Source organism: Musca autumnalis, unplaced genomic scaffold, assembly GCF_047663935.1.
Source record: "Musca autumnalis isolate F117 unplaced genomic scaffold, ASM4766393v1 scaffold_1, whole genome shotgun sequence".
Taxonomy (NCBI): Eukaryota; Metazoa; Arthropoda; class Insecta; order Diptera; family Muscidae; genus Musca; species Musca autumnalis.
The window spans coordinates 314,769,916-314,788,409 of NW_027411644.1; the positions used below are offsets into that span (position 1 = coordinate 314,769,916).

Here is an 18,494-nt window from a genome sequence, read left to right on the forward strand (position 1 = left end):
CGGGGATAAAAGCAAAATAAAATAAGAAATTATTAAAAATTATATAAAAATGTATTTTTATAATTTTTTAGCAGAAGCAAACTGAATTTGAATCGAAGGAATTTGTTTAAGTTTCAACTCAGGCCTCAACATATTAAATTTATTAGCATTCCTGACCTGCCAGGACTAACTATTGAAACAATCAGTTAGCTGTTGTTATTTTTTCTGTAGTTAAAGTGCCACAATACCTCTGGATATTGGCATTGGAATGGACTTCACCTTTGGCCTTATATATTATATGTTCATACTAACAGACATACATTTGTTCCTAATTATCACCACTACTTGAACTGGCATCTAATTCCGAATTGGTGAGGATTGTGGCTGAACCACGATAACCCGATTATGGTTGTTGACTAAAACCAGTACTGGAAGAGGCATCACCACCAGTTATTACCACAGTTGCCTGTTCGCGCTGGAAATATTGATTCGAATCGCAAAATGTGTAGCCTGTTACGTGCCCATATCGGGAATATGTACTTCCTCAAGAAAAGAGTATACCGTTGTAATCACAAACTCTATCACAAACTCTACCCTCGACCTTAAACGGAATTTGAACCCAAAAATTGTTAAAGTTTTGTGTAGGAAGTACCCGAAGGAATGGCTCAATTTCATTTCGATCTAATAGGGTTTTCAATTCCAGGTCTATCATGCTCAGCAGCCGTTTTAGTTGTTGGCCGGGATTTTAGAGCTTCCGAGTCATTATCTCGGAAAGAATGGTAATCAGGACCACAAGGACTACTTTCGATAAGATTTTTAGGGGGTAAAAGGTGAAAATCGTCTGAAGAACCAAACTTTCCTTTGAAAATAAATCTGCTTCTACAAACATTTTTAAAGCAACTGTCGCTTCAACAGACCCTTTCCAAAGAAAAGGGTTCTTCTACAAACACTTTTCAAAACAACTGTTGCTTCAAAAAACCCTTCCCAAAGGAAAGGGCGCTTCTACAGTCCCTTTCCAAAAGAAAGGGTGCTTCTACAGACCCTTTCCAAAGGAAAGGGTGCTTCTACAGTCCCTTTCCAAAGGAAATGGTGCTTCAAAAGACCCTTTCCAAAGGAAAGGGTGCTTCTACAGTCCCTTTACAAAGGAAGGAGTGCTTCTAGAGACCCTTTCCAAAGGAAAGGGTGCTTCTACAGTCCCTTTACAAAGGAAGGAGTGCTTATACAGTCCCTTTCCAAAGAAAAGGGTGCTTCTATAGACCCTTCCCAAAGGAAAGGGTGCTACTATAGACACTTTCCAAAGGAAAGGGTGCTACTATAGACCCTTTCCAAAGGAAAGGGTGCTACTATAGACCCTTTCCAAAGGAAAGGGTGCTTCTACAGTCCCTTTCCAAAGGAAATGGTGCTTCAAAAGACCCTTTCCAAAGGAAAGGGTGCTTCTACAGTCCCTTTACAAAGGAAGGAGTGCTTCTAGAGACCCTTTCCAAAGGAAAGGGTGCTTCTACAGTCCCTTTACAAAGGAAGGAGTGCTTATACAGTCCTTTTCCAAAGGAAAGGGTGCTTCTACAGTCCCTTTACAAAGGAAGGAGTGCTTATACAGTCCCTTTCCAAAGAAAAGGGTGCTTCTATAGACCCTTCCCAAAGGAAAGGGTGCTACTATAGACCCTTTCCAAGGGAAAGGGTGCTACTATAGACCCTTTCCAAAGGAAAGGGTGCTACTATAGACCCTTTCCAAAGGAAAGGGTGCTACTATAGACCCTTTCCAAAGGAAAGGTTGCTTTTAACGATGCTTTCCAAAAGAAAGGGTGCTTCTGCAGTCCCTTTCCAAAGGAAAGAGTGCTTCTACAGACCCTTTCCAAAGGAAAGATTGCTTCTACAGACCCTTTCCAAAGGAAAGAGTGCTTCTACAGATACTTTCCAAAGGAAAGGTAACTTTTAACGACCCTTTCCAAAGGAAAGGGTGCTTCTACAGTCCCTTTCCAAAGGAAAGAGTGCTTCTACAGACCTTTCCAAAGGAAAGAGTGCTTCTACAGACCCTTTCCAAAGGAAAGGTAACTTTTAACGATCCTTTCCAAAAAAATGGGTGCCTCTAAAGACCCTTTCCAATGGAAATGGTGCTTCTAAAGACACTTTTCAAAAGAAAGAGTGCTTCTACAGTCTCTTTCCAAAGGAAAGGGTGCTTCTACAGTCCCTTTCCAAAGGAAAGAGAGCTTCTACAGACCTTTCCAAAGGAAAGGTAACTTTTAACGAGCCTTTCCAAAAGAATGGGTGCCTCTAAAGACCCTTTCCAAAGGAAATGGTGCTTTTAAATATCCTTTTCAAAGCAAAAGTTGCCTTTAAAGACCCTTTACAAAGGAAAGGTTGCCTTTGAAGACCCTTTCCAAAGGAAAAGTTGCCTTTAACGACCCTTTCAAAAAGAAAGGGTGTTTCTAAAGACCCTTTCCAAAGTAAATGGTGCTTCTAATACCCTTTCCAAAGGAAAGTGCGCTTCTAAAGACCCTTTCCAAAGAAAAGGGAGCTTCTAAAGACTCTTTTCAAAGGAAAGGGTGTTTCTAAATATCCTTTCCAAAGCAAAGTGTGCTTCTAAAGACCCTTTCCAAAGGAAAGGGTGCCTCTACAGACTTTTTCCAAAGGAAATCGTGCTTCTAAAGACCCTTTCCAAAGGAAAGTGTGCTTCTACAGATCCTTTCCAAAGAAAAAGGCGCTTCTACAGACCCTTTCCAACTGCACTTCGTCGATTTTCATTTAGTGTGGAGATAGGAGTGGAGCTATATAATCCATCATTGAACTTGGAACAGACGGACGAACATGGTTTAATCGAAACGGAATAGATCTTAACCTATGTGGGATCTAAATAAATTATTTCAATGGGGCACATTTTATAAACATTAGACTAAAAGACTCAGTTTTAAGGCCATCAATGACTGGAAGTTGACCTTAATTTATGTTTGGTGGATACAAAGTGCAGCAACAAACTGGTTATACAATGATCTTGCTATTGGCCAAACTGTTTGCATAAATAACTAAAGCCTTGAATGGACAGAATCATCATCTGAAGTCTAGCATTATGTTACAGTTTAAATATTTCAATTTTTTGTATAGGTACCTAAGGGAGCTTCCGCTCGAAAGGAATTTCTAGAGTGTTTTCTCTTGGCTTTGAAATTTGGTTACCAAATTCGTTCTTAAATTTTCTAAATTTAATGATCGTTTATTTGCCACAAAAATATTTAAAATATTTTAAATTTCATAAGCAATTTAGGGGAATAATATCGTTGCTGTTGTTGTTGCTCCATATACATATTTCCATTTAAAATTTCCAACAACAAAATGCTGAAAATACATAGTATTTCGCTCATCCAATAAACTCTGATGAACGAGAAATGGCAATAGCAACAACAATATATGTACATAAATACATTTAAATTAAAGACAATTGAAATGACCTCTCGTGAAAGAGGCAACAAAAACAACAACAACGAAATGGGACTGATAAAACTAAATCCATTTAAATAAAATTTACTTTTACTTTGTCTCTGTTGAGTTTATGATTTCAAAATATTCAAACGGAAATTGAGTGCATAGACGTCATAAACCTGAGGATGATGATCACCATGACTCAATTTTTTCTTTGTTTATTTCCAAAGCAATTAAAACTGAAGACGAATTCTCTCATAGTTGAAATGAAAACGGAAATCAAAAAGGCAAAATAATAAATGATGAAAAAAAGTTACAAATTGAAAAGGTAGGCAGGCAGGTAGGCGTAGCTAGGCGTAGGAGTGCCAAGTCTTACTGTGTTGCACTTGTGTATTATTCCAAAGCGTGTTGTGCTTCATCTTACCTTTGCAATTGTGTTGTATGTGACTTTTGCAATTTGTTGCGCATATTACAGGGCTGTGGCTGCTCTGACCTTGACATAGAGACTTCCAGAGATTTATTACGTTTGACAATATCATCCAAATTGCTGTGCAAATTAATGCAATTCTGTTTGTTCTTCATTGCGATTTCATTGGGTTCTGGAAGAGTGATAAGAATGATTAATTAAATGTTATTAAAGGGAAGATGAATTAGGGATAGAATTAGAGCAAAAAGTTTTGGGAACTAAAAATGCATATCAAAGAAAAGTTTTTTTCTCTCATATTAAAGACGGTTTTGTTGCAGCAGCATAGGTTTTATGCTGGGTTGGCATTCGCTGGCCGAAACGCTTTTGGTTTCCGGTCAATCCGGCACAAAAAAACAGTTGCCGTGGGATTAAAGACTGTAGTTCGATTCTATGTTTAGTTTCCTGATATCTGAAGTCCTTCTTACCAACCAATCTGAACGGAGTGTCGTACACAGATCGACGTACATTTTAAGTTTTTCCTGGACGAAATATAGCCAAGATTTTGTAAAAAATTCCAGCCGTTCTTGATATTAACCACCTTCATAGAAAGCTGATATGTAAACTTGCATTTCCCTTACTTTTTGATCAAACTCTATTTTCTAATCCATTTTTTTTCTCTACTCACCATAAAAACTTTCATCCGAATAGAGGACACTACCCTCAAAGGCAATGGTATAGTTGTCCTTGTTAGCCTTACATGTGAGTATTATATCACCATCATCGGGATAGCCATCCATATCCAGTGAATCCACCGATATATGCGATTCTTTGACCGGTGAAAATAACAATTCCGATTTACAAAATGAATTATCAATCAAGTCATTGGTGGATGTTGTTGATGTCTGTGACATTGTTTGAGCTGCAGCCATTTGTTGTTGCATTTGTGTTGCCATATTCTGTTGGGATGGCATTAAATGTTGCTGCTGTTGTTGTTGTAACAAGAGTGACTGTTGCAAACGATGATGATTACCACCTAAACTCTTACAATACGAAGGCAATTGTGAGAGCAAGGAGTGTATATCTTCGGCCCGAAAACTTTCCATATCCACCTCAGCCAAATTGGCATCCAAGTTTTTGGCCAAATCTTCATAGATGAGATCACCCAAACCATTGTAGCTGGCTGACAGTGAGGAGAGTACACTGCGTTGCATGCCACCACAGCCATCTCTATAGCCGTAGTCCAAGAACCACTGGTAATCAGAATTATCATGAGTAAAATCGTGGGATGAAGCCAAAGAACATGTTAAATTGTTGCCCATATAAGCGTTACCCACACCACCACCACCACTACAAGCATTGTTTAAACCACTACTAACGTTGTTATGCGTATAACCTACCAAATGTTGTTGGGCCTGGTTGGGCAACATGTTGCTAGCTGTTGAGTCATAGGCTGCTGGCAGCATATTATTGCTGCGAGATCCTGGGGTTGTGGCATTACTGTTGTAATCCGATTCTGGGGTTATTGCCGTAGCCATATTATTTGTTTGTTGTTGCAGTTGTTGTTGATTGTTATTGCCACAATTGAGAAAATTCAAATCAGCCACGTCGTCGTCATAAAATACTGCAGAACTTTCAGTATTCGTATTGACCTGTTCATTCAAAATGATGCTACGCAAAGCGTTATTATAACGATCTAAATTGCTTAGAACAATGGCCACATTTTGTTTTAAACTCTCCTCGCTGAGCTCTTCATCCGTGGCACTCGTGCCGCCGTCTTTGCTTAACAACAATTGTTGCTGTTGTTGTTGCAAATGTTGCTGCTGTGACAGCAGATCATTCAAATGTTGCTGATATTGGGTGTGCGTGAGGAAGGGCAATTTACGTCGTTGCTGCAGTAAATGTTGCTGGCCACATGTAATGCCGCCGCCGCCGCCGGTAAAGGGTGAATTTTGTGGTGAATTAAAGGGTTTACGATAATGCGTTGGGGAATGTGTTACTGATGAACCGTTCGATGAGGGTGAACGTAGAACGTCATTCAATTTATTGTTGATATTTGCAGAAGAATTTACGTTTGTTGTCGGCGATGTTGTCGTTGTGGTGGTGATTTGATTATTTTTACAATTATTGATGAGTTGTTGTTTTAATGTTTGTGTAAATTGTTTGTTAAATTGTGCATTGAATGTAGTGTTGTGTGTGTTATTTAGATGATGTTGTTGTTGTGTGGTGAAATTTGTTGTGTGATTTGTGGCAGATGATGGCGATAAGTGATGCTGTTGATAATGATGGCGTGGTGAATTTTGAAGCGGTTGAGATGATAAATGATGAGATTTATTGTTGATGTCGTTGTTTGTAGAGAATTCTGTCATGCCACGATAGGATTTTTGTCCTGAAAAGATAGAGAAACAAGAAAAAATATTTGAAATTAGTTACATGTGAAAACATTAGTTTGGGGGAAAAAATATTGAAGATATGTCTATTAGGAGAATATAGAAAACCACCAACATATTATATGAAAGGGAAATAAATACAACTCAATTTTAAATTAAAATGCTGATTCAATTTCTTAAAGTATATCAACACTAAAAATGTTGATTCAATATTAAAATTGTAAAATATAAAATTAGAAAAAAATATAATAAATATAAAAATATTATTTTATTTCCTAAATTAATAGCTGTGTCTTTTTACTTGATAATTAGTAATAATTATTACTAATGTTGCAGATTTTGACAGTTGTATAAAGAAAAAGTTGCTGAAAAAAATGTTTCAGCAACATTTAGTAAGTAAAAAACACCCCTAATTTCAACATTCAACCATTTGAATGTTGAGAAATGTTGGTAACATGTTTTTATGTTGAATCAACATTTATTGATGTTGTCAAACATTTGTTAATGTTGATAAACATAATCAAAAGTTGAATAAACATTTTTAATTAAAATTTATATTAATTATGGCTTATTTTATATTTATATTTATTTATAAAATATTTATGCTAAAATATAAAATGGAGTGTAAGAAAACTAAATCAATTTTAAATTAAAGTTCTGATTCAATTTTGGAAAATGTTTATCAACACTAAAAATGTTGATTCAACATTAAAAATGTTTACCAACATTAAAAATGAAAAAAAAAACAAGTAAAAAAGTATCAGTCGGCTTTGCCGACAGAGATATACCCTCAGCCTGTGTATATTGAATCAATTTTTTCCAAAATACGTATGTATTTAGGGGGTTTTAAAAATTTTGGGCATTTGAACAGACAAAAATTTTGATTAGGATTAAAGATCAAAAGTTTTGCGGAGGAGATACTAAAAGGAATGGATCGACATTGACCGTTATGGAAGTGGATCTCCGGCCACAACATATGGTACCATAGGGGGTTTTTACACTCTTCGGGCTGTTTGCTCAAGAAGTATGACTTGCCCCTAAAAAAACTTTTACCATCGTAATTGAAGCAGCGAATACAAGTTGCTTCAACAAAAATCAAAGTGATTCGATATTAGGTCTTAAAGTGAACTTATCCGAAATTTTGTGTGGGAGGTACCGGATGGAGTGGACCAATATAGTTCATATTTGAACCTGATATATATCTGGTAGATATATTAGGATGTGTAAAGTATAGACCAATTCGGCCACTACCTTCAAGAGTTACCATACGAAAAATTTTTCCGAACATCTGTGGGGGAGGTACCTGAAGGAGTGGACCGATATGGCTTATCTTCAAACTTAAACTATGTTTGGACAAAATATTACTAAGGCCATATGTTGGACCGAATCGGCAGATTCGTTCGAGAGTTATCTTGCGCTCCAACCACCTCACACGGTGTCATAGGGAGTTTTTGCAACTTTCATGCTATTTTCTCAGGAAGTATGGACTTGCCCCTGATGAAACTTGTACCGTCGTATGGAGAGCAGTGAATACAAGTTGCTAAAACAAAAATCAAAGCGATTCGAGAGATGGCCCTAAACTGAACTTTTCCGAAATTTTGTGTGGGAGGTACCCGAAGGAGTGGACCAATTGAGACCATATTGGAACCTCATACTACTCTGGTAGAAAGTTTACGCTATACAAAGTATGGACCAAATCGGTCACTCCCTTAAAGAGTTATCGTGCGCACAAACTTTCCGAACATTTTCGAATTTTTGTGGGGGAGGTACCGGAAGGAGTGGACCGATGTAGCTCATCTTCGAACTTAAACTAAGTTTGGGCAAAATATTACGAAAGCCAAAATTTGAACCGAATCGGTTCATCCGTTCGAGAGTTATCGTGCGCTCCAGCCAGCAGGACAGACAGACAGACGGACGGACATGGCTAGATCGACTCCAAATTGTCTGAAACACATTTCGTCCAAACATACTTGGGGTCTAAAACCATTATTTCGATGAGGCACATTTTCATCGTATCAAAGTGTATATGAGGAAAAGTCAAAATTTTTTAGTTTCCATGAAGCCAAGGTTTGCACTATTATAATACGCGAACTATTGTAGTTTGCCAGTAACTATGACTATTGCTGGATTAATTTAGATGTTTTTGTACAAAGCTCAAAAATTTAGCAAAAAAAATTAATTTAAGTAGTAGTTACGACCGCGTAAAGGAAAAACCATAGGTAAAAACACGTTGAATCTAAACAGGTTTTTTACATTGCTATTCGATTTCTGATTAAACCATTCAAATGACGGACATCTGTCCAAAGTAAAAGTTGGAGAATACAAAATGAAGATTACACTTCTAATGTATCACTTTCCAAAATTTCCACTACATCCACCTTTTATGGATGCTGACATTTTGAAGCCGGATTTCAGGTGTTTTTTGTATTTTTTATGTAACTGGGACGCGCATTCGGATATTTCGAAAAACCAATTATAGGATTAAAGAACTCGCGATTTCGCATAATCTGATATGTATATTGAGTATGTAGCCCACACAGCAGCAGAGTAATCTACTGCCAAAGGCCAAAATTTAGTGCGATATTTTTTCTAAAAAACCTATTTTTTGGGTACAGTATTTACAATATCGTTTTGAGTGTGCTGGTACCCCGCGATATTTTAGTTTTTCGACGATCCGGATCATATGAATCACAGATCGTAAAAATCCATCTACTAGAACGGCGGAAATGGCTACTGCAAAAATTGAAAAATTTGCGAAAAATGTTTTTCAAAATATCGCTGACTAATTCGCGTTTTATGTGGATCGTTTCCATTTCAATGAAGAAAGTGAATCATCACTCGCGTTTGTGCGAAAACAGCGGTTTGAAAAATTCAGTGGCATGGGAGCTGTATCCGATTTATCCAAAAAATACTGTGTGATGCTACATCCACGGTTCTTGATGGATTTTATTGAAATATGTTTAGATCGATGTATTTTTTCACGGTTGATAGTGAAATCGGATGCGCATAAAAAGTGTATGCACTTTGTGTAAAATATAAGCGTTATACAGTTTGTTGCACACTAAACTGCAGACGATGCTACATCTTAGCGGCCAAAGTAAATCCTGGCAAATGTGTACAAATTAAAAGAGAAGAATTCGCTGTGTTGGTAAACCGCATGCGCATCAATTGATTTTGAGGATTTCGTGATTTACACGCATTTCAAAATGAACATTACCCGATACAATTTTATTTCAAGATTATACCCCATTTAAAGGAACCCAACATTTATTTGAAAGATATCCATATCTTCTGCTAGATGTTAGCGTGTTTTCGAGAAGTGATTAGAATAAAAAATGTGATTTATTGCGTGAAATTTAACTAAAATAGAAGAAAAACTCCGAAATATTTTTCTTACATTTTGTTCAACTAACTCACAAAATAAATTTTAATAAATATTTTCTCTTACAAAAATTCTATAAATTTCCTCAATATATTTTTTGTTTTTTGCTATAATATGCAAACCGCTAAACGGATTTGTATAGTTTTGGTTTCATTTGAATCTTCGCGATGTTTAGATTACGTACATATTTTTTATATATTTTTCAGATGCATAAACAGCTTGAATTTTATTAGAACAAGTTGTAAACTACCAATTGTTTTGAATGCTTTCCTAATTTCCGCGAAAATTTACAACTTTTTCACTAAAGTTATGGGACCTCAGTAACCATATAGTATGTAGTGAGCTCCTAATTAAGAGAGTTTCTCAATATAATGATTAGAGTCTTTTAAAGATTTTTTTCTTTTTATCAGAATTGAAACCGCCATAACTTTTGCGCGCAACAACCAAAATTACTATCTCGAACAGATTTAAGAATGGGATTTTTTTTCCCAATGTATGTACCAAAAATCATTCATGTAGCTTAAAAAAAAATTTTTAATTTTTTTTTTTATGGAAAACTAAAAAATTTTGTCTTTTCTTCATATACCCTCCTTAGCCTAAAGGCTGAGGGTATAAAAATAGAAAATTAAAAAAATAATAATATGGTCTGTTCCAGAACTGCAAGAATCTACTAATTCTTGCAGGTTCTGGAACACACATATAAATATATTATTTTAATTCCTAAACATTCAATCATCATTTTGAATGTTGAGAAATGTTGATAACATGTTCTAATGTTGAATCAACACTTTTAATGTTGACCAACATTTGTTAATGTTAATTTTTTGTTAATTTTAATTTAAATAGTATTTATTTCTCTTATACCTTATCTTATATTCTAAAAGTAGAATATGATAAAATATAAAATAGACCAGACAATTCTTTTTGAAGGAAAATTTCCAAGCGATATTGAATTATTAAATTAAAAATTTTCGCCGTCATTTATTTCACAAATTTGTAGATCAGTTAATTAATTTCTTTAGCAAATGACAACATTTTAAAGTCAATATGAACCAATTTTTTCGACGAATGTCTAAATTTTTTAGTCAACATGAAACAGAAATACTTAATCTAAATTTTCAATGATATTCAAACACAGTTTTTATCATATTTACCAACAAAGGTTCCCGTTCCTTTTATAAAGGAGGAAATTAATTTCAATTAATTTTTTTATATACTTTCACTTTCCACAAGCATTAATACAAACTAAAGAAACCTCATAAGAAATAATATATTTTGAGTGCAACGATCACTAGCCAACCACATGTAGAAGAAGAAGCAAAGAAGAATGATCGCCACCACACATTTTCTTCTTGAGCTGAGAATAAAGGACAGTGGCGGCGGAGACTACTAGACACCACCATTGTCATTACAAAACAAAAAAAAAGATACCAATAAAAAAGTGGAATGACACACTTGAGTCTGTCTGTAAATAACATATATACCTCCCCCCTCCATGCAGCAACATATGCGTGAAAAGAACCATAAAAATATTGCCCGCAAAGAAGAAAGAAAAATGTAAAACTTTATGAACTATTGTTTGCCTCAATGAATGAATAAATGACTGACTGGCTGAATGACTGACTGAATGAATTTAAATTAAACAAATGATGACAAATTTTATTGAGTTGAAAACGCTCTATTCTTTTTAGTGGCTATAGAAAACATTTTTACAGCTTCGTTAAAAACACGAAACATTTATTGTAAAAATAATTTGAGATCTAAGGAAGAAAAATATATGGGCCAAACGCGGGAAAACAATACGATTTTGTTGCAATGTCATTAAAATATGATATGCCGCCTCATGGATGCAGTTAATTATCTAATGGTTTTGGTGACAGATACATTTAGCGGGAACTATTAAGTGTAATAGTTATAAAACATATACAATAAAAATAGTCTAAAAAATAGATAAATATAAATATAAAAAATTAATAAAAATATTATTTATATATGTATTATTGAAATTTTGTGGCAAACTCTTAAAATGTTGCGCAAGAAAAAAATCCCTATTCATTGTCAGTGGTTAATCCGCTATTTTATAAATATTTATTTCAATAGGTTTTGCATCACCGTGTTAGCCTGACTAATACCGTAAAAAAGTCATAAAAATATACAATTTAACAAAATAGTAAAAAATATATAATATTTTAATTCCCAAGTTTCCCACAAGTTCTTAAAATGTTATGGTAGAAAATTCCACCTTATTTGTGACAATTTAGAAAAGCGTTATAAAATGCATAAAATTAAATAAACGTAATTATAATTATGATATTGGAGAATTCTTGTAATTTTTAAAATGGCCCACAAGAAAAAATTATTATTAGTTAATCCGGTATTCTATAAATATTTTTTCAATATTAATACTGTTACCACTCTCTCTCTCATTACCAAATAATTATAGCGTTAACTACTTACAAATCAGCCTAATAACCCATTTCTTTAATAAGGGCTTGTCACCCGAAATGAATAGTTATTCGATGGCCACTAAAAGTCGACAAAGAGGCTAAAAAACATTTGTTATATTTATTTGTGGAATATGTTAACAGATTTGGAATAGCGAAATAATTGGTATAAATCACAAATTAAATGATATTGGCGCTAAATATTATTATACCCTCAGCCTTTAGGCTAAGGAGGGTATATACACTTTGATACGATGAAAATGTGCCTCATCGAAATAATGGTTTTAGACCCCAAGTATGTTTGGACGAAATGTGTTTCAGACAATTTGGAGTCGATCTAGCCATGTCCGTCCGTCTGTCTGTCCGTCTGTCTGTCTGCCCTGCTGGCTGGAGCGCACGATAACTCTCGAACGGATGAACCGATTCGGTTGAAATTTTGGCTTTCGTAATATTTTGTCCAAACTTAGTTTAAGTTCGAAGATGGGTTATATCGGTCCACTCCTTCCGGTACCTTCCCCACATAAGTTCTAAAATGTTCGGAAAAATTGTGCGAACGATAACTCCTAAAGTTAGTAATCGATCTGCTCCATACTTTACACATCGTGAACCTTCTACCAGACATAGATGAGATTCCACTATGGTCTCAATAGGTCCACTCCTTCGGGTACCTCCCACACAAAATTTCGGAAAAGTTCAGTTTAGGGCCATCTCTCGAATCGCTTTGATTTTTGTTTCAGCAACTTGTATTCACTGCCCTCCATACGACGGTACAAGTTTCATTAGGGGCAAGTCCATACTTCGTGAGAAATTTGCAAAAAACACCTATGACACCGTGTGAGGTGGTTGGAGCGCAACTCTCGAACGGATCTGCCGATTCGGTCCAAAATATGGCCTTAGTAATATTTTGTCAAACATAGTTTATGTTTGACAATAAGCTATATCGGTCCACTCCTTCAGGTACCTCCCCCACAAAAGTTCAAAAATGTTCGGAAAAATTGTTTGTACGGTAACTCTTGAAGGGAGTGGCCGAATTGGTCTATACTTTACACATCCTAATATATCTACCAGATATAGTTCAGGTTCAAATATGGACTATATTTGTCCACTCCATCCGGTACCTCCCACACAAAACTTCGGACAAGTTCACTTTAAGACCTGCAATCGAATCACGTTGATTTTTGTTGAAGCAACTTGCATTCGCTGCCTCAATTACGATGGTAAATTTTGTTCAGGGGCAAGTCCATACTTCTTGAGCAAACAGCCCGAAGGGTGTAAAAACCCCCTATGGCACCATATGTAGTGGCTGGAGATCTACTTCCATAATGGTCAATGTCGATCCATTCCTTTAAGTATCTCCTCCGCAAAACTTTTGATCTTTAATCCTAATCAACATTTTTGTCGGTTCATACATCCAACATATTTAAAACCCCCTAAATACATACAATTTTTGGGAAAAAATTGTTTCAATATACACAGGCTGAGAGTATATCTCTGTCAGCAAAGCTGACTGATGCTTTTTTACTTGTTTTTTATAGAATTACCTTATATGTAGGATTTTATTTTATCTGAAATAAAAACTCATCAAAATATAATATAGGGATAGGAAGTTTTAAAACAGTCATAACAATATTCGACTCAAGAAAGCGAATATTGTTTGCGGTACTTCGGCCTATATGAAGATCCGATTAATCTTGACATAAAACTCGGGAATTTTAGCATATTTTTGTGTATTTTATTTTGATTTCATTGAATAAATGTCACGGATTTCAAGGTTTCATTGCATTAATGAAGAATTTTCATTGCATCAATAAATAAGTTTCATTGCATTAATGAACAAATTCGACCAATTCCTTCGTTGGAATCATCAGAAAATAAAAAATTGAGACTTTCAACCTAAAACCTGTTTGCCCAAAAATTATTTATTTAGAGAGTTTTGCAACATTTTTCAGAAAGGGTAGACAATTGTGGGCGTTCCGATCTTAGTTTAGACAAAACATTACGAGATGCAAAGTAGGGATTATTAATTTTGATCCATTCTATCGTGCGCATCGTATCAAAGATTATATGGGGATTTGTAGGCTGTGGTGATGCTGCTCATCACCAAAAGATTTCAGTATATTTTCAGACTAAGGTTCTAGAGATAAAGCGCGTTGAAAAAGTCGAATTCTGAAAAAACCAAATGCTCATAATTTCCTTAATTTTGATCCAATTTAAAAAAAAAAAAATATTTTTTGTGTTGCTTTATCAGCTATTTAATAAAAACAAGAAAAATAATTTGCAAAGTCTGTTTGTTTGGAAAATGATTGTACTCTTCAATTTTATTGATTTTTTAATTAAACTGCGATCAATTACAACAATTTTAAGTCTATTTGGTAGTGGGATTTAAATGATAACTATTTTTATACCCTCTACCCTAGGATGGGGGTATATTAAGTTTGTCACTACGTTTGTAACTAATCGAAATAATCATTGTAGACCCCACAAACTATATATATTCTTGATCAGCGTGCAATTCTACATCGATATAGCCATGTCCGTCCGTCAGTGGAAATCACTCTAGCGTCCGAACGGATTGACGTAGGTGGATGAAATTTTGGGAAAATCTATTATATGAACGTAGGACTTTTGGTATTGAAAGCGGGCTATGTAGGTCCAAGCTTTCGTATAGCCTCATACAAAATGCCACGTGACGCGTCGTCGTTTTAAGGAATTTTTAAGATGTTTGTCCCATTTAACCACCGAATTGGTTGTAATTTGGTATTTTGTGCCTCCAGAGACCAAAAAACATTCCTACCAAAGTTGGTTTATATAGGTCCACGTTTTGGTATAGCCCCCATATAACGCTCCATATAAAGTACGCGTCATTTTTATATTTTGAATGTATTAGTCCCATTTGACAGCAGAATCGGTTGTAACTTTGTATTTTGTGTTTCCAGAGGTTAAGAAACATTTCTACCATAAAACGTTCATATAGGTCCACATTTTGATATATACGATATCTCCCGATTTTCGGTATTTTGAAGGTTTTGGCCTCATTATCACACCGAAATTTGGTATTTAGTGTTCGTTGGGGGTATGAAACTTCCCCCAGAAATTTGTAGGTATAGGTCCACGCCATCATATAGCCCCCATAGAACGGTACCTTCCGATTTTCGGTATTTTGAAGGTTGTGGCCACATTAATCCACCGACATGACTGAAAATTGTGGTGGAGGGTATAAAAAGTTCGGCCCGACCGAACTTAACACTTTTCTTACTTGTTTTTTAATTTTTTAGAATTTGTCAATACAATTGTTACTTTATACCAGTACGAAACATTTGTCATTTTACAAAAAAAAAAAAATCTTAAAATATACAGAAATGTTTTGCAGATGAGCAGCATCACCACAGTTAAAAATAAAGGAAACCATAAACCTAATTTTGAAAAAGTGTCCGACTTCACTCAGAAATCCCTATAAACTCTTGTTAGCCTAAAGGTATAACAACCTTTAGAATTTCTGGTCATTTGAGGACAGTTCAAATTGCTAGTATATGAAAATACAAACATTTTATTAAAAAAAATAATTTTTTGTTGACTATAAAATAGTCTACAGAGAATTATTTTATTTTCCGATAACAAAAATTCCAAAAATTTCATAAAATATGTCTACAATGAAACTTTTATGTAAAACATATGCAAACCATATTTCATTCTTAGAGGAGATGATGTGGAAAAGAAAACAACATGGTAGGCTCCCCTTCCCAAAAATGTATAATTTTTAAAGTTATGTCTTTTTTTGTTTGCTCTATTTCGAACAAGTAACACTTGATAATTAACACTTGTCATGGGTAGGTACTACCCCTCCATCAGATCATGTGAAATTCCCCCCTTCGAAAAAGAAAACTAAATATAAAATTCTATAAGCATGTTTAAGATGATGCTTCCCCAAAACATAATTGGGGCATTTTTGAGTGGTTGCTGGTGGATTTATTTTTAAGAAATGCTGAAGAAAACATCTACACACTTGTTTCAATACTGGACGGACATGGCGGCGGCCCCTCAAGAACACATAGCATTTACCCAAAACTATTTGTAATCGAAGTCAAGTAAGCATTCAAATGAAATCAACTAAAATTTAATGATAAAAGCATTTGGTTGTTGTTTAAATGTACCGAAAAAGGGGGGAAGAAATACATACAAAAAATACTTGGAAAAATATTAAGTTTTCAGAGTAAAGTTTATTCTTCTTTCGTAAGAAACAAAATTCCCAAAACATTTGAAGGGCAAATGTTAGAGGGGTGGGTGCATTGAAAAAAACCAGCCAGCTAATAATGAAATATTGCATTTAGAAATAAAGGCAATTGTGGTGATAAAGGGCGAGCAGACAATGAACTTATTTTATTTTCCCCAAAGTTTTCAAAATTATTTTATTCGTGCCCAAAAAGATGTCAGTCCATGAATATATTTTTCTGTTTTGTTATTGGAAAATCAATATTTAAAAAGGTCTGGATAAAGTCAGTTTTGTTATACATATGTACATATGTATGTATGTACATATTTGGTTATGTAGTGAATAATTTAAAAAGGGGGAGAAGAAAATAAGTTTGAAATTATACACTTGGAGTTAAATAAACATGTTGTAGAAATGTATTCCAAGGTTTGAAAATGATTTTTGAAATTGTTATAGTCACAGATATTTGTGTGTTCCAGAAGCTAAAGAACCTGCAAACATTTACAAATGTTAGTACGTAAAAAAATGTTCCTTTATGATTTCGAAAAAAAATATATAAAATTAGTAGATAATGGCAGGTTCTGGAACAGAGCAAATATTGTTCCCAATTTTGCTTTAGTAACCGCATTTGACCTGCAGTATTTTCTTTAGTATTTCTTTTATAACATTTTTTAAAATATTTTTTATGAGTAAAACATATCAGTGCCCTAAATTTTTTTCTATTTCCAATTTCAATTTTTTCCATAAATCATTTCCGTTAAATATCCAATAAAAACAGCTCTCATGCGTGTGTTAAGCACTACCTCGTCGCAATCATATCCGGTCAATGTCATAAAGAATTCAACTGCTGTGTTATTTCTCAGTACAAAAAAATGAACTCTTTTTGTATTTTTACACAATTGCTTAAAGAACACTTTACTTAAATAGCAACTTCTTTAAAAAGAACAGAACAAACTTATTTCCCCTCTTCGCTACAACATAAAATGCCTTTAAGAATCTTTTTCCCTTTTTAATTAAAGCTGTTGATAATTATGCGGGTATGTTCCATGCTCTCATATTTCTTTTTTTTTACATTTCTGCCTTCCTTTTTTCTCTCTATCTGCCTATCAAACTCTTTGCAATGTTACATTTGCTGGTGTTCCATGTTATAAAAAAAGTTGAAAAAAAAATAGAAAAAACGAGTGGAACTGAACTCTTGTAAACACATCTTTATGACAATGTCTGTGACAGTTCTGTTTTTATGGCTTATGTCTGAGCCGGAGCTAGATCTTTGTATAAACGAATATAAGCAATTTACAAAGCGTAAAGCAAAAATTGCGATGTTTTAGACCTTCAGATTAATTAAAATGGAATTGAGTGAGAGGTGTTGCAAAGATGCTTAACGAGTTATACACTCGCCTTTACACTAGGGTTTGATACAAAATACTGGAGCATATTTATTATTTTTATAATACTTTCTGTAATAAAAAACTTATTAATAATAAATTATTAAAAACAAGTAAAAATTCGTTAAGTTCGGCCGGGCCGAACTTTTTATACCTTCTACCATAATATAGTATTAATTAAAATGGAATAATTAGGGTCCTTTCATAATTTTAGGTGGAACAACTTTTCGACAATGGATAGACTCCTACTGCCTCCCACTATTGCTTAAATTACACTGTGAACGCAAATGTTGGGGCAGAGATAATTCCTTTTGGAGATGAAAGCCCTTGGTGTGTGTGTATTAAAAACCCCGAAGGACAGATGCGCCGTGAGTCGAACTTCCGCGTTATGGCGTGATGAAGTTTTTGCAAGAGACCCCGTAAGCCATCATGAATTAGCATTATAACTTTGTTTGTTGTTTTTGTAGAGCACTTAAGCAACAGTGAACAAAGATACAACGCCAATTCCTGATGGCCCACAGGGTCTCTAACAAAAATTTCATCACGCCATAACGCGGAAGTTCGACTCACGGCGGATCTGTCCTTCGGGGTTCAATATATACTCACCAAGGCCTTTCTGGCCCAAGAGAAATTTTCCGTGCCCCAGACTTTCACCTCCATTTTGTTGCACAGTGTAATCTAATCTAAAAAAATGTGTTCAGCTAGGTGAAAGGTACCACCTACGGGGCTATATCAAATAGCTGCAGGGAACGTCAAGAGTCAAATTGAGGGTAGTTTCATCAAAACAATGTAGACCCTCAAAAATGGACCCATGTTGACGAATTTTAGTGAAGAAATTTCGTGACCACTGAAAATTCCCGAAAATCGGGGGGGTACAGTTATATGGGGGG

The 18,494-nt window shown here is 34.9% G+C and overlaps 1 protein-coding gene across 33 annotated transcripts in view; it reads right to left on the reverse strand.

Annotated features, from left to right (window-relative positions):
• LOC141389958 (ubiquitin carboxyl-terminal hydrolase 46-like) overlaps positions 1-18,494 on the reverse strand; it is a 426,104-nt gene that overhangs the window by 12,033 nt on the left and 395,577 nt on the right. For 21 of the 33 annotated variants that reach the window (XM_073962277.1, XM_073962265.1, XM_073962269.1 and 18 more), the window contains 2 exons: positions 4,482-6,182; positions 3,815-3,989 (listed from right to left, as the gene is read on the reverse strand). In XM_073962277.1, coding sequence (XP_073818378.1) covers positions 3,815-3,989; positions 4,482-6,162 — 1,856 coding nt within the window. In that variant the 5' untranslated portion in view covers positions 6,163-6,182. The remainder of the gene's footprint in view (positions 1-3,814; positions 3,990-4,481; positions 6,183-18,494) is intronic. The other 12 variants (XM_073962273.1, XM_073962288.1, XM_073962281.1 and 9 more) reach the window with 1 other exon arrangement.